The 25,169-nt window shown below is 43.2% G+C and overlaps 1 protein-coding gene across 6 annotated transcripts in view; it reads right to left on the minus strand.

Moving 5' to 3' along the window:
• Positions 1 to 222: 222 nt before the first annotated feature.
• USP28 (ubiquitin specific peptidase 28) overlaps positions 223 to 25,169 on the minus strand; it is a 57,034-nt gene continuing 32,087 nt past the window's right edge. For 3 of the 6 annotated variants that reach the window (XM_059181111.1, XM_059181103.1, XM_059181122.1), the window contains exons 10-26: positions 24,327 to 24,475; positions 22,363 to 22,490; positions 19,490 to 19,585; positions 15,981 to 16,160; positions 14,587 to 14,807; positions 13,372 to 13,442; positions 11,845 to 12,073; positions 9,232 to 9,426; positions 8,485 to 8,624; positions 8,132 to 8,317; positions 6,992 to 7,087; positions 6,118 to 6,296; positions 5,935 to 6,013; positions 5,054 to 5,133; positions 4,416 to 4,539; positions 2,555 to 2,750; positions 223 to 1,464 (exon numbers count right to left, since the gene is read on the minus strand). In XM_059181111.1, the coding sequence (XP_059037094.1) occupies positions 1,289 to 1,464; positions 2,555 to 2,750; positions 4,416 to 4,539; positions 5,054 to 5,133; positions 5,935 to 6,013; positions 6,118 to 6,296; positions 6,992 to 7,087; positions 8,132 to 8,317; positions 8,485 to 8,624; positions 9,232 to 9,426; positions 11,845 to 12,073; positions 13,372 to 13,442; positions 14,587 to 14,807; positions 15,981 to 16,160; positions 19,490 to 19,585; positions 22,363 to 22,490; positions 24,327 to 24,475 (2,525 nt within the window). In that variant the 3' untranslated portion in view covers positions 223 to 1,288. Of the gene's footprint in view, positions 1,465 to 2,554; positions 2,751 to 4,415; positions 4,540 to 5,053; positions 5,134 to 5,934; positions 6,014 to 6,117; positions 6,297 to 6,991; positions 7,088 to 8,131; positions 8,318 to 8,484; positions 8,625 to 9,231; positions 9,427 to 11,844; positions 12,074 to 13,371; positions 13,443 to 14,586; positions 14,808 to 15,980; positions 16,161 to 19,489; positions 19,586 to 22,362; positions 22,491 to 23,970; positions 24,052 to 24,326; positions 24,476 to 25,169 lie in introns of those variants that run through there. The other 3 variants (XM_059181133.1, XM_059181125.1, XM_059181141.1) reach the window with 2 other exon arrangements.

The raw sequence follows: 25,169 nt of genomic DNA on the forward strand, positions 1-25,169 counted from the left end.
AAATTAAACAGTAGATAGACTTACAAGCATTGCAACTGGCAAATGGGAGGGAAGACACCAGCCACCACTAGGTGCTGCCCAAGAGTCACTCTCCCCCATCAAGATTCTGAACACTTTCCTCTGCTTTTCTCTTCTAAAGAAGTAAAACTTCTTTAAAATGCTTACGGAGTCCGCCTAGTTCCGGAAGTATGTTTAAATGAAGGCCATAGCACACACCAAAGGTACAACAAATACTTTTATTGCACATTTATAAAATCTGCATAGTTGTATCAAGTGTTCTTCCTACCAGCTCTTCCCTCATTCATGTTAAAATTTGGTTAAAACACAATATCCAATCTGGAGCCTTTTAAAAATGGTCAGTTGGGGATAGTTTTCTCTCTACATATACATATATATAGATACTTTTATTTCTTTTTACAAACCCACAGCCCTTATCTTTTCAAAGCAAAAACGGGGGTGGGGGAGGGGGCGGGGCATCCAAATGTTCTTTCGGGCCAGCAGCAGCCTTAGACATCTGTTGTTGACAATTTTTGGACACTAGGAGATTTCACTGAAATGGGGACCAACGCTCACAAGCGCTCTCCTGTCTCGATCACGTTTCACCACGCCGTTGCGTCTACTGTCCTTAGTGCTTTGCTTTCTTTCACTCGGGACTGAGTGTGAGGTTTTCTGGTTTATTGAGAAATATAAAATAAGAGAGAGAGAGAGAGGAGGGGAAAGGCAGCTTTCTTTTGACTTTGCAGCATCCTGCTGCCACGCGCCCCTGTGTTTCTACCCACATGTGAGGCTGGCAGTTCATCAGCAACCCACTGCCATCTCCTGTCAAGAGACAGGCAGAGACTTCTCATCTCTTGCCGTTAAGAACTTTCAGATGTCACCTGTGTTTGATAAAATAACTAGTAGCTGTTCATCGGGTTCAGGTTCTGACGATCACCCTTCTATTCCACTGTCAAAAATATTTATGCCTCGGGATAATTTTAAAAGTGGCAAGAGGCTTACCGAAGCCCAAGCACGCTTGCAGGCTCAGGAGGCATTTCAGGTCTTCTGACATAATTCAATACCTTAATATACAATGGTTCTTGTGTTTTTTTAGTGAAATTGCTTTTCTGATTCTTTACCTAAAAAGTGCAATTTTATTTTCAATCCTTCTTTACACGCAGAGCATGGCTGGGGTCTGGATCTGAACCTTACTTTCCCGCTTAATCCCTCCCCCAGGGAAACACTGTGACAACAGACTTCTGTGCAACAGGCCGCCGCAAACCAAACTGGGTCTTGACCCCGAGGGGGCTTATTTCACTGTTACAGTTGAAACCCCCTGAATTGACTCCATGACAGCTGCAAATCGGCTACAAAGGTCATAGGGAGAATTGGGTCGAATGGTCGGAGGCTCCTTCAAGACAATGATTTCTGCAGAAGGATCCAGAAGCCTGGGTAGAAACTCTCCTAAGCACAGCTGTAGATTTTCTGTGGAGGGAAAAGGGATCGTTATGTACACAGCGAAGCAGGTCTCTGAGTAAAAAACAGCTAAGTCTGCAGCCAGAAGGTCTTCCCTAGAGCCCATTCATTCCCCAGCCTCAAAGGTCAAAGCATCATGCTGGCCAGCTAACAACAAATGATTCCTTCACTTCAAACCAGGAGTAAAGACTACTTGCCAGATATACCAAAGCGTTAGGTCACTGCTTTAAACCATGTGATGTGTAGCAGGAAAACACTAAATATTCATTTCACTGACAGGCCTTCTAATCCATCCTTTTAAAACTTGAGAAAGTGGATAAGATACTCTATGCCATAAATATAATGGTGTCATCTCCTTTCAATGATTAAAGCACAGGTGCATACACATGGCGCTGTAAATAAAGCTATGTGTCACCAGAGAGTCTAAAGGAAAACTGAAGACATTAAATAGAAATTCCTAACTACTAATCATAGAATTTTCCACTCAATATTATAAACATGAATACTCAAGATGTCAATACAATATCGTTACGTCGGTGAGGAACGGACAAAGAGGCTTCATATTAGAACACAGACCAACTTTCTAAGGCTACCAGAACTCACCTAAAAATGACTAGTTTTAGGCTCCCTCTCCAAAATGCTTTGGACAAGCTAGGCCATTCCATTTCTCATTTTATGAACCTTGAGGGCTTCGTAATTAGTAACCACGCTCTGTCTTGCAACTTCAAGTCACTGGAAAATTTAGTTATGGCCCCACCAAGTCATCAAGTTACATAAATAGATTTTGATTTCTAAGCTACAGAGTTTCGATTCTGGCAGAAGGTGTGACATCCCCGAAGAGGAATCATTTTATCAAACAGGCTTGCAGACTGTCTATGGGGGTGTTTCAGCAGCCAGGGGGGAGGTAAGGAGAAGCTGAGAGGGACTGAGGTCCAGGATCCTACCCCTTGTTTCACTAGAGCAGAGCCACTCTTAACTCACTGACACACATCAATAAGCCTTCAAAAAGGTTTGAGAACCAGTGCCAGAGTGAAAACACTGGAATTTCTAAAAGTCTGAAGAGCCACATAAATCATCACAAGTGCCAACCATAACCTACCAGCGATGTCTTGCCCGAGGTAAGAGCACCAGTGGTTTCTCATGACCTCGATGGCATGTAGGTCATCCTTGGAGATGTCGTTATTAATGATAAGGTGAATGCAGGGAATGATCAACTCATTCATCACATTAATGCCCTCCGTTACAGAATGGTCGTCGTTTGTTTCAAAGAGAGAAGCTGCTTTGGCGTTCAGCTCCTACAGGGAAAAAGCAGAGTGGGGGGAAAAACATTCTGAAAAAGATAAATACCTATTTTAGAAGAGCCTAAACAAGTGGTTCCCAAACTTTACTGCATACTGCCTGGGAATCGCCACAGACTACGGACGCCCCACCCCAGACATGCTGATTTGATTGGCGAGCAGGTGACCAGGACACTGGGATTTTTTAAAAAAGCTCCCGAGGTGATTCTAATGCAGCAAAGTTCGTGACCCACTTACCCAAACTTCCAAGTCAAGGTCTCGCCTACCACTTGCTTCTACTATAAAGCTTTATTCAATAGCTGCCAATCTCCACTGAGCTCGGAAACACCTGCAGAGCACACGCTGGTGCCCAGGCCCCTCCCCAGCCTCTGGTCCGAGAGTCTGGGGAGCAGCGCCACAGAGAGCTCCCTGAGGGACTCACAGGCACACTGGGGATTGTGAGCCAGTGATGGGAAGAACCTCAATCACTATTACCACTGACCAGCAGAAGATGAGCAGGACATTCCGGACATAATCTGTACTTGGGGATTTACAGCATAATAAAGTTCAGATCCATCAAATCTACCAGGCCCTTTTTCCAGCTTCAAAATGTCCTGCCACGCCCTAGAACTGATACAGAACTCAACATACACGTCAGAAAAGGAAGCCCTTGAGATGAATGAATGTCATGACTTAACCTCCTCCATTTGGTAGTAGCAAGGCAGGGGCAGAAATGCTGGCTGCACTCTTCCCAGGACAGGCAATCCTGCCAGGCGGCAGGGAGGCCCAGGGCAGCTCACATTCTAAGGGCCAGCCAGCGCGCTGTAGTTCTCTGAAGGACCAGCACATGTATAACCCATCTGCTAGACTGACAGAATATGGGTCTGCCATTCCCCGTGACAGCCAAATGCAAGTGAGGCCAGGCCAGACCTCCAGTGCTGTGCGACAGTGATAGTAACAGAACAGCAGAACCAGTTCTTAGGGTTTATACCATTTAAAAAAACAATGAAATATCTCAGGAGCTACTAAAATTCTCATCTAGTAGCTTAGCAGGGAACACTGCATAGAACACAGAAAAAACACTGCATTCCTTCAACACATATCCGTTGCTCGCTTTGTTGTGCCAGCTACAGAGAAAACAGCCAAAGAACAGGGTCTGTGCTCAACGAGCTCACGATGCGGTAGAGCAGTGATGTGATGATACACACCGTATTGCAGATGTCCGAGAAGGGCCCAGGAAAAGGAAAACACAAACTGATTCTCACCCTAACTTCAACCAGGGGTCGAAGAAGACTGATTCATTTAAGTAACTTAAAATCATCTGTTTCAATGTACGACTACTCTGAAGAGTTGAGAAAAATCTAAAAGTTATTGAAGATTATTCTATTTTTTAAGTTGTATTTCTTTGTGGCTTCAAGGAACAGAGGTGAAGACAATAAACTAATACAAATCGCGGGGCGCCTGGGTGGCTCAGTGGGTTGAGCCTCTGCCTTCAGCTCAGGTCATGATCTCAGGGTCCTGGGATCGAGCCCCACATCAGGCTCTCTGCTCAGCTGGGGGCCTGCTTCCCCCCCTTCTCTCTGCTTGCTGCTTTGCCTGCTTGTGATCTCTATCTCTCTGTCAGGTAAAGAAATAAAATCTTAAAAAAAAAAAATATTGTCAGGTTCTACCGACAATACATACCAGAAGGCATTTTCTTCGGTATAAAGCGATGACCGACTCCTTCACCCCGCGGCGAGGCCCCTTCATCAGGAGAGCGGCGTTGCTCTGATACGCATAGACCAGGTAGGAGAGCGCCTCTTGGTACCTGAGAAAACGGCAGATCAATTGAGGGCTTTGACCTCTCTGTCCCCCCAAGGGCAAATATTTTCAAGGTGGCAGTTAATGGAAGCCCCCAAGGACAGAGGCAGCGCGGTACGCTGGGAAAAGCCTGAGAGCCAAAGATGGCGGCCACTCTCGGCTCTTCTGCAAACTGGTCAAAGTGCTTCATGAAACATCCTGCACTTCCGTTTTCCTCAACTCTAAAGAAGGGGACTGCATGTTTACTAAGGTCCATTGTGACTCTAAAATTCATTTTCTGGGTTCATCTTCATTATTCAAAAGGAAAATCTGGCCATTACGTATCTTTACCACCATATCCATCACTACGTGAAGGATGAAAAACCACGTGTGATGCTTAGTGAAACAGCGGGAAAAGGAGAGGTGCCCTGGTGCATGAGGCAAGGGAGGGGAGGTACGGCTATGGTTCTCAGTACTCCCAGCTGGGGATCTGTTATCAGTGCCCTGACCAATAATCCAAGAGACGTAAAAGGCCCACATACTTTCCTTTTTGGTAGAGTTCCAGGCCTGTGAGGAGATACACAGACACCTTTCGAAATAAACTATAATCTTCATGCCACTTCTGAAAAGGAATGAATGCCATTAGCAACTCTGGTCACCATAAACGATTCCCTCACTTGCCACTGTGGTCAGTGTTACGTGCCATACAAATGCTTATTGAGCACGAAAACCACAAACACGAAAGCTTTTCGATAATGATGTATTGACCATTCACGATGTAAGCCCACCGCTGACCTTCATTTTCAGGGACCTGTTACTTCCTCTGAGAAACAGAAATGTTTACTTCACGTGAGCTTTAGAATATATCATCTTAATTTCCAGTAACCCTGTCAAAGTCCTGCAGCTCTAGTCTGAACAGATGCCTGTCACGGTCTCACAAGAACACGTGCATGCAGGGAACTCAGAAGGACAAGGCTATTCCAATCGCCTACAATAGCCCTCAGCTCGGCGGGTGCTGGGGTACCCCGAGGTGTCACAGAGCACTGTGTTACTCGTAACACAAGGCTTTTTTGGGAAATTTGTATTTTTCCACACATTTTAATGCATGGAAATTTCACTTCAAATATAGAATTATTCAGAAGGTATTATTTTAAAACAAACCAAAACCACAAATCAAGAATTTGATTTCCTAGATCCAAGGCTAAAGTAGGTATTAAAAGGAAATAAAGGGTTAATTTATTCTAATGGAAGAATGGACAAAGAAACTGGTTATTCTGAGGGTCAGAAAACATCATTTACCTCTTCTCACCCAGTTGTTTTTTGGGGGGTTGTGGGGGCAAGGCAGTCTGTGATGACGTGAAATTGTTAGTCTGGCCTCAAGAATTCATGTTTTTGTTTTGCAGACTTAAAGAAAAGACTTCACCTTGTACTCTTCCATATTCATGTCGTCAGGACCAATCTCCTTCAGTTTAGCTTGCGCCACCTTCATGATGCTGATGGATCTGTGTGGCACAAGGGTCAGAGGCCGTGAGCAGGGCAGGGCGCCACCTCCCTGTCAGAGCTGGTCACTGGGCCCAACCCAGAAGCGGTGGGTGATTCGTCTCACCTTTCATCGTAGCTAAGATTCTTATCTGCAAACTGTTCCAGGAGGGTCCGTTCTACTACTCTTTTGGGCGCTTCATTTTGGAAAAAGTAGACCAGCACATGCTGGAGCCGAGGGTCGCTGTGAGCAGTGGGCGTCTCTTTGGCAAGCTGGTAGAGCCTGGAGTATTCTTCATGGAATGCCTGGGAAGGGCAAGACTGGTGATCAGAACAGGGCATGTTCAGGGCTTCTGCTCATAGAACCAGATGCCTGTGCGCTACAGAGGTTCTCATAACTCCAAGGAGACTTCCAAGAAACTCATATTGGGGAATCACGGAGGCAACCACGAAATCCTTAAGATGTTTACATTCCATGAGGGACAGAACTCCTGTGGTGCCAACGATGTACTACACTTGGGAGAAATTCGTTTTTCTCATAAGGCTCTAAGAAAAACAAATATTTAGTTTTAATTAGTATCCTTGAGTCCTGAGGACTGGAATTTTTAAAATGCACATAAATGCAATTTATTCAAGCACCTTAAATTTTATTGAGGTGCCTTAAAAAGCATGGCCTACTTTCTTGTATTATGGCTCCCAAACCATAAAGACAATGTCTCCTTCCCAGTTTTATTAATAGATATTTCCTAAGGACAACAGCAAGCTCTCTAGGTGGGGCCTAACTTAGTTCAGCACAACTCACCAACGCTGCGTTAGCATCGAGGGGAGGCGCTATTGGTACCATGAGAGGGCCTGTCCCTTAGGTGGCAGGCAACAGAGTTTTGGGTGTTACTTTAAGGGACAACATTCTTCATCTCATTTTTCTCTTACCATCTAATAAAATTCAGTCCCTGTTACTATGATACCTGTGGTATAAGGATTAGATTTTTAAAAAGAGATACCTTAATAAGCCCTGCTTCAGACCCATCTCGGTCAAAGGTCTGACGGGCTTTAGCTATGGCCAGGATGACCCCTTGCATGGCGGGGCTCAGCATCACCTACCACAAGAAGGCACAAAACACAGAGAGAAAAAGGAGAGAAAAAAGTTCAAGAGAAGACTGAATGGAAGAAAGGCAGGCAAGCTGCTGAAGGGAAGAGTGGCTGTGAGCCCGGGACCAGCACCTGCCGCCAGCCCAGACTCACATACCTGTGCCCACAACCCCCCCACAGCCCTGTCCCTGTGCACCACGGCCAGACCCTGCCCGGGAAGAGCTATTCCTACAAACGCTAATGTAAGCAGATAAATAAAGAGGGACATCGGAGAATATTTACAAACGGCACTGCTAAAGAATCAAGTTAAATGATCGCTCTCCCAGGAAGTGTTCCCCGTGAGAAAGGCAACAGGGTTCTGTAATTTGGCTGTCTTGCCTAGGACACAATTATTTCAGAGTTTTATTAAAATGATCGGTACTTTTAAAACAGTCTGGAAATTGGGTGGTATACAAATACGACTTCATAAAGTCAAAACCTTTCAATGATCTGGAGAAAAAATCCCACAGGAAGAAACAGAACCCTGCGGGACAGGATTCACGACTGTCTCGTGCAGTGCCAGCGTAAAGGGGACCGACCATAAGTAACTTGGGATCCCACAGCTTCTTCTGAAAGTTTTAGGATTAAAAGCAACTTCAGCTTTAGGATTAAAAGCAACTTTTCATTTGTTTGGCCCACTAGACAACTGGGAATTTTAGATTTGGAGGAAAAACAATGGACTAATATTACCAAAGTCAGAGGTTCCTAATTTAAAAGGCATTTTTTCCCCCTCATAATACCAAGAAAGGAACCAAGTGCTAAGTTTCTGAGCCACCTAGCACCTGCAGTGCCTCCATCAGTATACGCCTGGGCAGACAGATACCAAGGGCAGCATCCGCTGGGAACCATGCGAGCTTTTACAAGACGTAGCTGAGGTTAAAACCAGGCGGGCCCTCCTATTCATTATTTGTTCCCATATTAACTATTGCCAGACACCTTGGCCAAGCATATGGGGTCAGGTGGGAAGGAAAGAAGGCTGGAGAGACGGCGGAGTCCTGCACTCGTCTCTGTACCTCCTCATCATATCCATCTGCATCAGCTCTAACCAGAATCCTCCCCACACTGGGGATCTCGACTTCAGACGCCTCAGAACTAGGCGGGGCGGCAGACTCTGCGTCCTTCGCCTTTGGGGGCTGCTCTGACTGCTCTGCAAGGGTTGTTTCCGGGGGCATGGGCTTCTTGGGTTCAGCTTCCTTAAGCTGTGGCAGTAGAATGGAGAGAGAGAGAGTAAGAAAAAACAGGAGAAAGAAAGAGCGACCGGTTAAATGCAGCTGAGACACAGAGTAACGGAAACGTGAGAGACTGGGGGTCTCTGCTGCGAGCCCACCCCTCCTGCCCACCCGCATGGGGGTGGCCCGCCGGTCACCTCATTCAGTGCCGCCTCGACGCCGCTCCTCTCATAGGCCTGCGCGGTGTTGGCAATGGCCTGCGCCGTCTGCTCCTTGACAATCACCGCGTGCTCCGACGCCAAGCAGCGGGCTCCGTGCGAGGAGGCTGCCGAAGGCTCTGATAAGGAACGGGACAGAGGGGTTAGTGTCTGATGATAAACAACCTCTAGAACACTGTAAAAGGCAAGCAAGACAGACACAAAGCTTCATCTACAGCCCTTCTAAAGAACTTTTAAAACAGAATCCAGGGCAGACGTTCTCCAGAAATGAGTGACTCAAAGACACGTCCACTTTATCAAGGATGCAGTGATGGTTCCGGAAAGTTTAACGGGCTCCTGACTGTCCTGTTGTTTTAGGTCAGTGAAGCCTTCCCACAAACGGCCTTTGTTAGGAAGATTATCTTCAGAGAAGAGTTTTCACAGAGTCTACTTATTCATCCTATCACAGCTTCTCCTACAGCCTGGGAAACCCTGAAAACTAACCAAGGGAAAATACAGGGAGCTCGTTTTGCTGATACATGTCTGCTCATCAGAAAGGACATCCTGAAGCCGTAAGTTCCTCTGCAGGTCGTGCAACACCAGCTACGCCTGAACTAGACATCGTGCAGACTGTGGCAGGCCCTCCCTGGGCTGAAGCCCCAGAGCTGGGCTCAGGAAGGGCAGGGTGGAGCCTACCAGACCACAGGCTCGCAGAGACCCCCTGCCCCCCACCTCCGACCTCTGCACCTGGGGATGGAGAGAAATCCTGTGATGCTGAGCTGCTGGAGGATTCCATTTGAGGGATTTTGCAAGACTGCTCTTCTTCCCACTCCTCGACTTCCTGCTCAAACCTCCAGTTATCCTCCTGGATATAATGCTTCAGTTCAACAGACAGCGCATCCACTTCTCCTAACATCTGATCCGATTCGCTTGGGGCTGCCTCTGAGACAAGAACAGAGACAGAGTTGAAAGGCAGCGCCATCCAGCAAAAGGTCACAAGGAATCAGAAGGTCCTCTCTAGAAAGAAGGAAGTAAGACGCTTTGTCCTTTTTCTTACTCCATGTGAAAAATACGCACATACATAATCCGTCAGAAGCAGGGACAACATAAAGCCAACAGTCACACCACACCAGTAACAGTGCCTGGCAGATTAGCAAGTAGGAATACCTATTGAAGGGATGAATCAATCAATCAACAATTGATTAACAGAAAGCAGGGATTCGGAATAGAGGCCAACCACTGGCAAGATAGCAAGAACGGACAGAACATTTGGAAATACAAAAAAATCATTAGATCCGGAAATTTCAAGCTGAACAGTTCTATCAATGTAACCACTACAACTGTTACTGATAAGAATGTCCATCCCCAGATGGTTAGAGATGAATTCCAAGACATTTATATTGCCTCCATTTCCCCCACAAGTGAGTGCTACCAGAAAGCAATGTGATACAACAGTTAGATGGTAAATAATAATTTTTGGCGGATAATTAAAGGCCTGGATGAAAAATGGCAAGAATATCACGGACATGTGGAATCTCATTTTTTTTAAAGATTTTATTTCTGTTATCTCTACACCAAACGTGGGGCTTGAACTCACAGCCCTGAGATCAAGAGTCACATGCTCTCCCGACTGAGCCAGGCAGGTGCCCCTAAATTTTAATTCTAAGCCTATGACTAAATCAAGACAAGAAGTCTACAGTAGAAAAAGCCATCCATTTCCTGGGTGCCTATAATTAGTCTTTCCATTAAGCAAATGATAGTTTCCATTTATCTGTTTCTATAGTGCAAAAATGAAGCATACGTGTAGTAGCAAGGCTCCTATCGACTACCAACAATAGTCTGGTCATTTGTACAACTCCCACAGGCAGCTGTCCCTGCTCTGGAGCTGCAAAGATGCAATTAGGAGGCTCAGTTACTGCTAAGTGGTCATTCTGTCTATCCCCTGTCCCCCAGCCACACCAGCAGATCAGAAACACAATGCACTGCCTGGACCAAATGCCTTCTGTGTTTCCGTACTTATTCAGCCCAGGACAGTTTGAATAGGATAAGAAAAAGCCTTCCAGGATCTCAGATGTGAAATGCTGGCCACCAGACCTTTCCCAGAAAACATGAAAAGAAGAGAGAACAAGGTAAATGTACAACAACATAGAATCTGGAGTCAGAACCGGCTCTGGATCTTGGGTTTGCCATTCATTCCCTGGCTGTAGGACTGTGAACGCGTAGAACACGTCAGCCGGCACATAGTAGGTAATAAAAATTCCCACCCTGTCTTTTAGGGTTGTAAGTTATTAGAGAAATAAAGTTTGAAAGCCTGTAGTAAAGAGGAAAAGTTCCAATATAAATGCTAATGATAATTGCTCTGAGAATTAGTAGTATTATGAGAAGGATGAAATTGTTCAGGCAAAGCCACTCATAAAATTTAGCTATTCTCAAAGAGTGCAAAAACCTATGCATGAGGATTTCACTAAAAAAGGGGGAAAAAAAAAAAAACTCTCGCCAACATAAAAGTCTATCAATGGGAAGCTGGCTTAATCAATTACATACATATTCCATGCGATGGAATTACGATGCAGATGTTAAAAAGAAGGAGCCGGTTCTATTTATAAAAATATAGAGATTGCTAATACACATGAAAAAGATGTAGGATAGCAGAGTAAAATATCCCATTTGGGGGGAAAAATGGGGCAAGGACACATATCAGTAAATAAAATCTAGCATCTGCCCAGAACATTTCCTGAATACTCCCTAAGAAACCTAAGAATGAACACATGCCAAGTCCAAGACGGGGGAGTAGGAATGCAAACTTATTTTTTTAAATTCTCTTTTATACTGTATTTTTAAAATGCATTATTATTTTATAGTAAATTCTAGTTTAAATTTTTTAAGATTTTATTTATTTATTTGACAGAGAGAGAGAGAGAGATCACAAGTAGGCAGAAAGGCAGGCAGAGAGAGAGGGAGAAGCAGGCTCCCCATCAAGCAGAGAGCCTGATGCGGGGCTTGATCCCAGGACCCTGGGATCATGACCTAAGCCGAAGGCAGAGGCTCAACCCACTGAGCCACCCAGGTGCCCCACAGTCTAAATTTTTTCTTAAAAACTGTAAGAGCAGGTGCCTGGGTGGCTCAGTGGGTTAAGCCTCTGCCTTCGGCTCAGGTCATGATCTCAGGGTCCTGGGATCAAGTCCCACATCGGGCTCTCTGCTCCGCGGGGAGACTGCTTCTTCCTCTCTCTCTCTGCCTGCCTCTCTGCCTACTTGTGATCTCTCTCTGTCAAATAAATAAATAAAATCTAAAAAACCAAAAACAAAACTATAAGAGCATTCCCTTCTGTGAGGAGGGCTTCTACCAGGCTATTTTTACCTGCACTGAAGTGAGGTAGCTGGTCGTTTATGTACATGAGACAGTAGGCACTAACGTTCCTCAGGCCCCCGTAAGAATCTCTCTCAAGTTCTTCCCAGGAAGACTCAGTAACAGAGATGTCATTGTACTTGAGCCAGACTTGTCGGGGTTGATTATAGATATAGGCCCAATAGTGTCCAGCGTTGGCTTGCCCTTCATGAACGAGAACAGCGTGCAGGCGATAAGGCACCTGTGGGGCAGAAGACACAGTCCAGAGTCAGATGAAGCAAAGTAAAGGATGTTTTAGGTCATTAATATCCAAACTTACCATCACCCATCCAATAAGAAAACTGACTATACACATGCTTGGTATGGGGCTAAGGGAAGCATCCTGACGATTCAATGTGAACTAACAGAAACACAGTCCTGGAATCTACCAATTATGTTTCAATTCCTGACCTACTCGATGACTCTTTAATTTCCTAAAGTCACAGATCTAAAGTCAAAGATAACGCAGACCAATTTATCCCTCCAAATCCAAACTCAGTTTATCTAAATTTAGAAATCACCTTCACCACTCAGGTTGGGAAACATGTACTGCACTCTCTTGGTCTATACCAAATTTCAAGCTGGCACATTTCATCACGAACCAGTCATATGGTCCCTACATTTCTTCTGCCCAATGATCCATCACCTATCTGGGGCGAGGACCCTTTTAACTCCATACTTGTTGGTTTCAGCAATTGAAAAGCATTTGTTTTTTTCAATATGGAGAAAACAGAGCAAAGCTTTAGGTGCCAAGTAGGTGCTGACAATAAGAAGGCAAATCGGCCAGAGAATCAAGTTCAACCTGCATTCAATCAGTACATTGACAGGTTTTTCTGGTGGGGACATTTCTGAAATGATACAGAAGAGCAAATGGAGAAAACCCAGGATTTACAGGGCATGTCCCTGCAGTGCCTCCATATGATCTGGCAGCAGACAGGGTTCTCCACTACCTGCCACGCACATGGAAGCCAGTGGGCACTTGTGCTCAGGATGGCGGCATCTTTTCCCCTCCATGCGCACGATGTATGCCCAACAAAAATGTATTTGGACAGTAAGAATTTCTGCCTTAACCACATTCCCTTCTGGAGTTTTCAGGGAAACAAAGCCTAAAAGCATGCTGCTAAGCAAAGCATCGCTGTGGATGACAAAACTTTGGCAAGGGTGGGTACCATCCCTGGTGGGGATTTTCCCCACTGCATGACTTAAAGGACCACTTGATGAGAAATTCTTAATGCTTGACAGCAAACCTTTCTACTGCATGAAAAAATAGCAGGTGGCAGAATCAAAACAAATATGTCTTAAATTTTATTGTTAGTAGACGAGACATCCTTGTTTTGGCCTAAAAATAAACAGAAAAATACCTATTTCTGTCCTAAGTTTATTCTTTTAACTCAGGGAGGTTCCCATACAGTCTCAGAGAAAACTATTCACTTTTCTTTCCGGTCTACGTCCGCACATGAGGACATGCCTTGACTACCTTCCCATCAATAAGCATCCTACCTGCCGAAGGAGAGGGTCACAGTACATCTGCTCCATAGTCTGGGTAGTGCTTGCAATACAGTTCTTTAAATCTGTTAAAAACACACACACACAAACAAACTTAGTTAAAATGACGTCATTCCATGCCACATGGGGTGCTTCGGTCAAGCAAAGAGAACCGCTTCTCGGGGTTCTGATGATTTCAGCCTCACTTCATAACCAAAAAGGACTGGAGGCCTTCCAAGCAGCTAGTGCTTTAGGTTATGAAGACTTTTAGTTTAATCTAATTCCATTAACGGTTTAAAAAAGTATCTCTTATAATTGGCACCAAAATTTCCTCCAAAAGAAATAATCTCCATTTAGAAAAAGACCTTCGTGGGTCAGGTTGGGTGTAAAATGAATGTCCCTGAGACGGGACCTGAGAGGAGAAGGCAGAGCAAAAGGCAGGGCAAAATTTCTGTGATGAGAACATGGGAGAAAGCTGGATTTGATGATTTATTTAATTTGACTGATCGGATTATTTTATTTATTTATTTAGCTCCCTAGATAAAAGAAAGGGAAGGAGGGAGAGTCTGAGCAACAGGACAATGAGGCCAAAGGACCTTTAAAAACAGAAGGCTGAGGGGTGCCTGGGTGGCTCAGTGGGTTAAAGCCTCTGCCTTCAGCTCTGGTCATGATCTCAGGGTCCTGGGATCGAGCCCCCCATCGGGCTCTCTGCTCAGCAGGGAGCCTGCTTCCTCTTCTCTCTCTGCCCGCCTCTCTGCCTACTTGTGGTCTCTGTCTGTCAAATAAATAAAATATTTAAAAATACAAAAAACAGAAGGCTGCTGAATAATTCTATCTTACATTGTGTACATTACTCGAACACTCTCTGCCTCATCAGCCTCCAAGAAAACCTGCTTCATACAGACAAGATTCATAAACGTGGAAATCTACGAGAGCTAAATTTTAAGTCCAGGTCAGCTAAAGCCAGAGTTCACATAAGCTACAGGAACAGAAATCAGAAGGTTTAGAAAAATTCCAGCTGAAAGTGATTGTGAGTGTCTAAGAGTCCTGGAAGAGTTCCCAGAAATTTTGAGGAGGGTTTCTAGGAGGGATCTTTCCACAGTTGTATGATGGGAGGAACTGAAAGTCCAGAAGCCTCCCAACTCCCGAGTCGTGCCTCTCCATCATCTATGCCTAACTTCCAGCAGAAAGGGAAAGAGTCATTGTCCAACAAGCTTTAAAAGAGCCAACCTTGTATATCTTGTTCAATCTCACTCCTCCACCTCTGAAGACAGGTCTTAACAAAGTTTATCTCCTCATCTGTAACGGTCCGAGGAGCTGGCTGGGCCGGCATTTCCATGGAAGACCGGGAAGATACAAGTGGCTTATTCATTGCCTTAGACTTGGGCAGAGAATCTTCAGGAGAAGAAAAGGTACCTTCAACATCCGAAGAAGAGCTTTCTTTATTTGAACTGAAGAAAGATAAAAATCGCATTCACATGGTAATTTCCAAAATATGCATTGGCCTCAGTGTACTTTGTAATGCTAACTGCCGTATGGAAAAGTACTGCTATAATGTAGTGCGTATTTGCTCTAAAAAGGCGCCGAGCCAAACCCGAGCCAAACCACTCGTTTATATGCATCATCTTATTTAACACTAGTTGCTTCTTAGGCAGATACTATTATCATGCCTAGTTCACTAGTTACGAACCTAAGGTTTAGGTAATTAAACAACTTACCCAAGCTCACCCAGCTAGTAAATTATGGGATTTAAACCCAGATCTGAGTCTATGATTTATGCTCTTATCACTTCCAAGAAGGGATGTGAAGGAAGAGTTCAAAGAAGACAGGACGGGACTGGCAGAATCGAGGCATCACTACAGAGTCTCCCTGATGCAGACGACTGAATAAAATACATGGAAGCAACATACGTGAAGCACGGACTCTTTCCCAGTGGGTTCTAGTGATTTTGTTAGACAGGACACATACAGCCAATCTGATCTGAACTGGGAGAGAATCAGAGGGTTCATGTGACCTGGCTTCCCGGTTCCTTGCCAAGTAAGCCCCTCTTGGCTGTCCTCTTCAATGTCTTGCCAGTTCTTGAACATGTTTTAATTGTCCACTCAGGAATAAATCTTTCCCTGAGGTTGACTTGGTAGAGCATCCTTCTCAGCAGGTGTGTGAATGGGGAGCAATCCCTGGGGGGCAGCTAGCTTATATCTGGTTCAAACCAAGGGACGCTTGGTGGGGCTCGAACACCACTGCAGATAGTTCAAGAAGCCTCTGAAATAATCCCACCCATTCTGTGGGCAAGACAAGTGAGTGCCCTGGTGGGAATCAGGAACACTCCCACCTATGTGGGCGGTAAACGTTTTCCTTTAAGACCAAGAACTCATAGCCCTTGCTCTCTAATGGGGGGAACCTTTTGTGGTGGGAAGATGGGGCACAGTCCAAATTACACAAAGACCCCAATGTGTACCATCTTTTTTTTTTCTGTGAAGATTTTATTTTTAAGTCATCTCCACACCCAACATGGGGCTTGAATTCCCAACTCCGAGATCAAGAGGGGCATGCTCCCCCGAGTAAGCCAGCCAGGCGCCCCGCCCTGCGCCAGATGCACTACTTTAAACCTCTGCTCTCATTACCTTTCCTCGGTCGCCAGGTCAGAAACCGGGCAGTGTGCTGATGAAAGCGGTAACATTGTGTGAGCATCACTTTGAGACGCGGTGCTTTCCGAGGCCGGTTTTGTACTCGCAAATTCAATAACGTATTTCAGCATGTCAGGGAGCGGGAACCGAGCTGGGCCTGAGCCGTACTTCACGTACCTAGGAGGCAAAGACAATGGCGCCCTACTGGCCGAGTCTGTCTGGCACCCTGCGGCTCGCTTACAGACCCTCTGCTACCACGTGGATCCCACGCACAGGCTTACTCCCGAAGGCTGTGCAGTAGGCAATGCGTCCAACAGTCCATAAGGCGAGAATTCTCTACAAAAGTAAAAACTGGCAAGTCCACGGGTTTACATCTGGCAGAAAACATTTCAAATGGGCGCCTAATTGAAGTGATGTCTAAGCTCTTTCTTGATAGCTTGTCACATTCTAGGCTCTGGCCAAAAAAGTAAATTCTATTTCTTTTTTTTTTTTTTTTTTAAATATTTTATTTATTTATTTGAGAGAGAGACAGTGAGAGAGAGCATGAGCGAGGAGAAGGTCAGAGAGAGAAGCAGACTCCCCATGGAGCTGGGAGCCTGATGCGGGACTCGATCCCAGGAATCCAGGATCATGACCTGAGCCGAAGGCAGTCGTCCAACCAACTGAGCCACCCAGGCGTCCCAAAAGTAAATTCTATTTCTTAAAGGAAAACAGATATATTAGCAGTAGGCAAATCTGAAAATCACGCTGGTATACAGGTACCTGAGGGTCTATTCTTTGCTACCCTTAAGACCCCTACTTGGAAATTCAGAATAATGAGAGAAAGCTGGAAATGAAAAGTAGGTGTTCACAAAGGATAGAGTTGAAGAAAACTGGCAAATCTTTCTTTTGTAAGGTCCTTATTAGTACCCTATTATTCATGCATTCATTCAACAGCCTAGCCCAGTCACAAATTACTGAAGATTTCTTTGGGATTAGTAAATAATACATATCTTCAATATGTAACCAAAATAATTAACAAATTATTTTAATACTATCCAATATTCTGTCATTACCAGCACATGTGAGACTCAGGTAAAAATATGAACTTTAATGAACTCTGTAATTCACTAGAGGGGACAGCATTTAAATAGTACTAGTTCACTGGCTGGTTCAGGTGAATCCTCTAATTATGGGGTTCCACTTACAAAGGGATAGGGAGGCACTTGAAAAGAAAGAAAAAAGTACAGAACTAGGAAGAAAGAAAACTGTGTCCATATCAAAAAGGACATTGTGAAAGGAGAATACCAGTGGAAATAAAGTACAATGCAGTTCAAAGTCAACCACATGTTAGAGGGTAGAGAGCAAAGACACTTCATCCTCACTAATTTAAAGGAGAGGTAGAATTAGCAGCTGGCTGTTGTAGAGAGTGGTGGCCTTCCCTGAAAAGGATGTCAAATACGTCAACTCAGAGGAAACTTAGAAAACCATACTGTTCCTTAGATGTATTTTCTTGTCTTTACTTCAGCTACTATCGGTGTATCTAAGTAAACTGCCTACCTTTCGAGATCTAGTTTCTCCATGACATCTTCTTCCACATCCTACCCACCCACTGTCTCCCCCATCCCCAGTGAACTTCTATAGGACAGGCTGTGAACCTCCAGTCTATACCACAGACATGGCCTTCAGAAGCATACAGGTTTGTGGAAAGAACTAATTTACACATGACTGGCCTGGACCAAAGCAAATATTTCTTACTAGAAATGCTGCACAGACACAATAGGCCATAAGATCGCATGTCATCATTTACAACCAACCAGCCCTTTAACACTTTCATACAATACTAGTAACGCAACTTCAGGAAAAAATGTTCCTCTAAAAAACCTGGCTTCAATTTTCTGATATAATCATTGTCCTGTTCTACTGAATTAATTCCTTTAGACACACTGCTTCATAGAAGGCTGCATCTATATGCAGTTAGTAGAATCTGAGCAAAAGTAACTTTAAAAAAGATATCTACACTATATGCAAGAAATCTCATTTTTCTATTATATCAAGGTATCCTAGGGAAGAAATGGTGAACCTTTGTTTCCTGATAAAAATAATGTATTTGCCTGGTACAAAAACTCAAATACAAAAGAGTGTAAAACAGATCATAAAAGTCACCCACTCCCATCTTGGTTCCACTACCTACTGGTAACCACTACCAGTTTGTGTATATCTTCCCAGGAGCAGGTCACACTTAGATAAGCAGTTTTTTTAAACTACCCAAATAAAATTATTTGAGATTTAAAAAGTTGTTTTATTTATTTATTTACTTATTTTAAAGCTTTTACTTTAAGTAATCTCTACACCCAGCATGGGGCTCAAACCTACAACCCCGAGATCAAGAGTCACATGCTCTACTGGCTGAGCCAGCCAGGTGTCTCTTAAAAGTCATTTTATTTATTTATTTTTAAAGTAGTATCATACTATAGGAAATGTTCCTATATTCTATTTTAAATTTTAAAGTCAGAACACCCTATTGGGTACTGGCAGATTGAGTTTTTCTAAGTTATAATACATCAGGTATATTTGGTTCTATAAAAACAATTACATTTTTCCAATCTTACAAGCCACCACTAAAACCTTAAAAGTAAAATATAGCCGCAAGTAGAGTCCTGTAAATCACTTCCAGGATGGTATTTGAAGAATCAATCCTCAGCTTAAGTCTATGTAAGACAACTAGAGAATTGATCACTGAACACCTTGGACAAGTTCTTCCCACGTGAGAGACAGGAAGCTGGAGATAGGGACCTATAGGAGCAGGGTCTACCTTGGGCTGGTAGAGAAAGTGCTGTCTCTCAGAAACAAACGACCCACACAATGGAGTGGGTAGAGGAGCGGTGGTGGTCACAGCAACACTGAAATGGATAAAGGGGGAAAAAGCCATTGACGTTATATGGGATTTCCTTCTTAAATGCTAAATCAATGGGATCGATCTTTACTAGAAAGAAATTACATTGATTCCTTCTTAGAAAGTCATGGGGTGATTGCAGGAAACAGTCAGTGGGAAACGAATTGACAAAAAGGGAGGATTTTGTCTGTGTCACAACGGTCAGCCCTTTGAGTCATTTTGCACCTGCTCCGGGTAGAATAGCACTGTTTTCGTTTTTAGCTTTCCCAGATCCTTAAAAAAATGCCTTCCTGAGACAGAGGGACTGCAGTACCGTGATGGTTACCTCTCTCGTGTGTGTGAGGATGACAACGAGGGGAGTAGAAAAAGTAAAGGCTATTAACTCAGAACACTGCCGGGGACTGACCTGTGTGACTCTGTCCTACCAGCCCTTGGGACTACTGTTGACCCACGGATACTCCGGCCCTTCATACAGACTGCTTCATGCTTAGAGAATTTTCCTTAGCTATTCTATTGAACACACTAGTTAATACTTAACATCCAAATTAATTTTTAAATTTAAGCAAATTATCTGGTTTTAATGTTCTAATCTTTGTTTCACATTTCTAAGCACAAAGGGGTCATGACTCACCTTTCCAGTTTTTGCTGCAGAACTTTTATTTCCTCCTTCAACTTTCGAATACACTCTCTCTTACTTCGAATAAGCTCTTTGCTCTTGTACATGTACCTAAGTAAAGGATAACACCACAAACACAATTTTTATTTATTTATTTATTTATTTATTTTAAAAAGATTTTATTTATTTATTTGAAAGAGAGAGAGAGATCACAAGTAGGCAGAGAAGCAGGCAGAGAGGGAGGGGAAACAGGCTCCCTGCCAAGCAGAGAACCCGATGTGGGGCTTGATCCCAGGACCCTGAGACCATGACCTGAGCCGAAGGCAGAGGCTTAACCCACTGAGCCACCAAGGAGCCCCAAACACAATTTATATTTAAAAGCATTAATGGCACACAGTGCCAGCAAACAAGGGATACAAAGGAACTTCCTCAAACAAAGGGAATCTATGAAAACATATGGTTAAGATCACACTTAATGGTGAAAGACAAAGCTTTTCCCCTAAGATCAGCAACAATGCAAGGATGTCCACTCTCGTCTCTTCCTTTACTGGAGGCATGGCCAGTGTAAGAAAGGGAGGAAGCAAGGGAGGGAGGAAGGGAAGGGAGAGAGAGAAAGAGGGTGGGGAGGGAGGGAAGGAAGACATACAAATAGAAAAGGAAAAAGTAAAACTGCTCTTAGTTGCAGATGACATAATTGTCTACATAGAAGGGACCAAAGAATTTACAAAAATGCATTAGAATTAGTAACTGAGTTTAGTGAAGTCAAAAGATATAAAGTCAATTAAAAAAGAGAGGGGGCAGGAAATTATCTATTGCATCTCTGTATACTTGTGAAAAACAAATGGAAAGCAGAATTTTTTTAGAAACCATTAGAAGATCTAAAGAATGAATTACTTCAGTAAAAATTTCCTCAGACATACGCAAGACCTATATACTAAAAATTACAAAACAATGTTGAGAGAAATTATTGATTTAAATAAATGGAGCTATACCACGTTCATGGATTAAATAATTCAAAACAGTTTCCCCAAATTGATCTAGAGATTTAACATAATGCCAATCAAAATCCCAACAATTACTAGGTAGTTAATTGACAAGCTAATTCTAATATTTACTAGAAATGTAAAGGATCAAAACAGCCAAAATAATTCTGAGGAAAAATTAACATGATCTGATGCCAAGATTTACAATAAAGCCACAGTAATCAAGACAATGTGTCACTCACAGGTTTAAGATTAGACAATAGATAAAACAGAGACTTCAGATAGACCCACAACTACATGCTCAATTAATTTTTGACAAAAGTACCAAGATAATTCAATGGGGGAAAGCATAACTGGACATCCATCCCTCCCCTACAAAAAAACAAAAACAAAAACAAAAGCCCTCATCTCATACTACATATATAAAAATAAACCCTAATGGGTCATAGATATGAATATAGGAGTTAAAATTACATAATTTCTAGAAGAAAAAATGGAAGAAAATCTTTGTGGCCTTGGGTTGGCAAAGATCTCTTAAAATATAAAAACACACTCTGCAAAAGAGAAACTGATACATTAGACTTTATCAAAACTAAAAACCTGTTGTCTCCTAAAGACACTGATAAGAAAATGGAAGAGACAGCACAGATGGGGACTATGTAGTTTTGTATCCAAAACATTATCAAAGAACTCACTCTTTACAACTCAGGATGAACAGAATCAACCCAATTAAAAAATGGACAAGAGATCTGAAAAGACACTTCACCGAAGAAAATAGCCAAATGACCATTAATTAAGCACCGAAAAGAAGCTCAACATTGACAGTTATCAGACAGATACATGTCCAAAGAAAAATATAATATTCCTACAAACCCACTAGAATGTTAAAATTTAAGACTGATGATTCCAATTATGAGCAGATTTGGAGCAAATGGAAATTTCTACACTGCTGGCGAGAAAGCAAAATCATACAGCCACTTTAGAAAGCACTCTGGAAAATTCTTATACTATTAAACATACACTTTTCATACAACCCAGCAATCTCATTGCTAGGTGTTTTACCCAGAAGCACTAAAACCATACCAAGACTTTGGGTGAACGTTCACAGCAGCTTTATTCACAATAGCCTAAAACCAGATACATCTAAAATGTCTGTCGACTGGCGAATGGGAAGACACTGGAGTATCACTGCAGAGAAATACGACTCAGTATGGATGAATTCCCAACACACTGTCCTCAGTGTGAGAAGACAACCACAACGGAGTGTGTTCCGAATACTAACGCCACTATTGTGACATTCCAGAAATGGCAAAAGCACAGGGCCAGGAAACAAGTCAGGTGGCTGCTAGGGCCGGGGGTGGGGGAAAGAGACTGACTGCAAGGGGCATGCGGGAACCTTCTGGAGGACGGAAATTCGCTACATCTAACTGTGCTGGTGGTTACTTGACTATAGACGTTGGCCAAAATTCATTGGCTCTACACCGAAAAAATGGTAATATTGTTTCATGTGTAAACTATACATCAATAAACCAGACTTTAAAAAGATTAAAATCCTATGAAGTCTGTCTAGGAATTCTTTTTTTTTTCTCCAGGAATACAAAAACTACTGAGATTGGAAAGAAATGCCCTGCGGCTGCTCCACACTCTGCCTCTCCCCAGAATGAGCAGGCTGTCCCCGGAAGCCCAGCTACTCAAGCTGTCCCGAGATGACACGCATCCCCTGCATCACCCTGACGGTGTCTCCAAAATGCCAACTCTTGGGCCCCAACCTAGAGCCAGAGAATCCAGTGACTCCACATCGCATATCATCGAGACCCTCAGGCGATTCCCACGCACACTACACTTGGTAAATGCTTCCTTCTCCCTCTGTCATACACCAAGAAGACACTCGACCACAGAACTCACCTGTCCATGTAAATGATCTGAGGAAATTCCAGCTTATTGTGAATTTTCTCTGGCTGGCCAAGGGACTGATTGAACTCGAATCTTGACAGTTCGAAGGTCAAGACTGGAGGTAGCTTTGTAAACCAACGCTATGTCAGAAGCAGAAATGCAAAAGAAAGAAGTTAATTAGGAAACAGCAAAAGCCAGATTTAAAACATCCCTCATTAAATTTTTTACTTCTGGCACAGAATTTATATTCAAATCAAATTCACCCTAGAGGTTTTTTTTTTTAAAATCCCAAATACTAAGATGACCACTTAGCCTTGTGCCCTCTCAGAGAATGTAGTGAAACATTCCTCAAAACTCCAAATTTATAAGCCAGTCAACAACATTTTACTCGACTATCATCCTCAGAAATACCCACCCTTAAGTAGGTGAGCTGCGCCAAGAATCCTCACTGCTTACTAAGTCATTAGAAGTCAAAAGAGGTCAAAACCTGAAGAGAATAGGCAGCCTAACCAAGGAGTCAGAAATTATGACCCAAGCAGCAGCATAAAACTAAGGAGCCAATTATCTCCATGAATCAGCGCAGAAGACACGTGTGTGTGTGTGTGTGTGTGTGTGTGTGTGTGTGTGTGTGTGTACTATTTATTTACAGTATATTAACCACAATTTGAATTCCCTTTCTTTCTAAAATAAGAAATCTGAAAGAGCCTCATGATTAAGAGTGCTCAAGTTTCTGAGAAAATCTCTGAATTCTAAGACTTACAGATGTCTCACAAGGGACCCAATCAAATCAACCTAGGATGTTAACCTTAAGTTTCAAGAAAAGAAAGCAATGACTTATTTAAAAAAAAAAAAAAAATCTCAGCTGTTCCTGATCACAGATAAGGAAGAGCTAAACCAGGAAGGGCATTTCTGTTCAATTCACCTGTATGCCAGCAGGTCTGTAAGAACAGCTTTAAGACGCTCCCTTTACCAAAGGTGCAGGTGGCTGAGTTCCCTTTCCTTTGTTGGCATGAGATGAATCCAGAGAGCCTGTCCAGCTACCTCAGGGTAAATCTAAATAAGCATAATGATTTTCTTTTCCCTTTTTTTTTTCTTTTTTTAAATAGTGTTCCCATTCTTGAATAAAGGTCTCCAGAGGTCTAGGTAGCTGGTGAACATCCCCTCTCTTTCGTACACAGATGGGACAGAGGCTGTGCCTCCCATCCAGGAGTCAGCACTGGCCTCGAAAAGCCGGGGAGGCAGCAGCTCTCTCCCAGTGCCCACGCTGCCCTACAGCTCCCAGCCTTGACATGGCTCGTGTGAGGCTCCCGACTTCAATTCAAAAAAAGCTCTGCTTTCTCCGATAATAACATAAGCCCACAGTTTTGTTTCAAAATATACAACAAAAGGAGAACAAGCCAAGCTGTGTGGTATTGGCAGTTATGCTCCAAATTCACTAATTCTTAACCCAACTGGAATTCTGAGGCATTAATTACCCTTGCTCTCCCACCAACTGCCCCCTCTCTTTCCAACCCCCCAAAATCAATGAATGTTAAATGTGAAAAATTTTAAAAGCAAAGGCAGAATTTACTATGAAGAACAGTAAATATTATAATAGGGAAAATATTCTAAATGGCATACCATAGGAGTTAATCACTGTACTTTTACCCTCCGAAAATATGGAGGCAGTGGGCTCTCCCTACTGGTACAGGTAGGCTTCAACAGAAAAAGAGAAACTTGATCATACTTAAAACATCAGAAGCAGCATACAACCTTTATATGATTAACTCAAATTCATATTTTCAGCAAAGAATTTATTTATCAAACACTAAGACTGACTAATTCATATCAACTCATGCGAGTCCTTCAGACTACTAGTTCGACATCCGTTAAGTGTAAAGTTATTTACTATAGGATGGGAAGACAGTTTGCCAAAAAGCTTGGTCCTACTTAACTGGTTTTGTCACTGGCACAGCAAATAAAAATATCCAACTTACCTCTTGCCCATACTTCACCGAATGATCGGAAGGAAGCAGCTCAATGTCACCCTCCACCATGGCCCCTTCCAAACATTCGTCTAAGTTGCGATAACCATTTACCTGAAGGGGATACTGGCCGAAGGTCTCATTGTTACAAAAGGGCTTTCCTAGGCAAAGAAACAGATGGCTTTTTTAAAGACCTCACTAGTATTATCTGAAGCCTTTTTTTCTGGCACCACAGAGACAGGGTTTTCCTAATTCAGCAACTTGCTGAGAACCATTAGAAGCTACTTAAGCCTGTTAGGGCCACTTCCAACAAACCGGATCCAGGCACTGATCGTGAGAGACTGCTACTGACACAGGAAGGAAGACAAGCAGATACGACGTGCCTCCTCATCAAACACTATGCCACCTCTTATGAATTAGTCTTGCCGAGAAACGCCTTACCTGAACCTGGTCAAACTCTAGATCCAACTACCAATTTATAAAAAGAGGAGTGGAGAGGAATGTGAACTCATGGATGTGCATGCAAGTAGCGAAATTTCAGACTGTGGGGAATCGCACAGAACAAACCACCTGGTTTCTTAAAAAATACATTCCTAGGTAAAAAGAGATTGAGAGGACAGTGTACAGATTTTGATAGGAAACTTAAAAGACGTATCAATGAAATGACCTGCATTTGGGTCCTGATTGAAACAAACTGTAAAAAATAAACACATCACCCACCCCTCCAACATATAAAATTATAAAACAACTTGGAAATCTGGACATTGACTGGATATCTGATATTAAATGCTACTTTTCCAGAGTGAGTAGTGGTGTTGCATTGTTTTACAGAGAATATCGGAAGGGTAAGAGAAG

Source organism: Mustela lutreola, chromosome 1 (genome assembly GCF_030435805.1).
Source record: "Mustela lutreola isolate mMusLut2 chromosome 1, mMusLut2.pri, whole genome shotgun sequence".
Lineage (NCBI taxonomy): Eukaryota > Metazoa > Chordata > Mammalia > Carnivora > Mustelidae > Mustela > Mustela lutreola.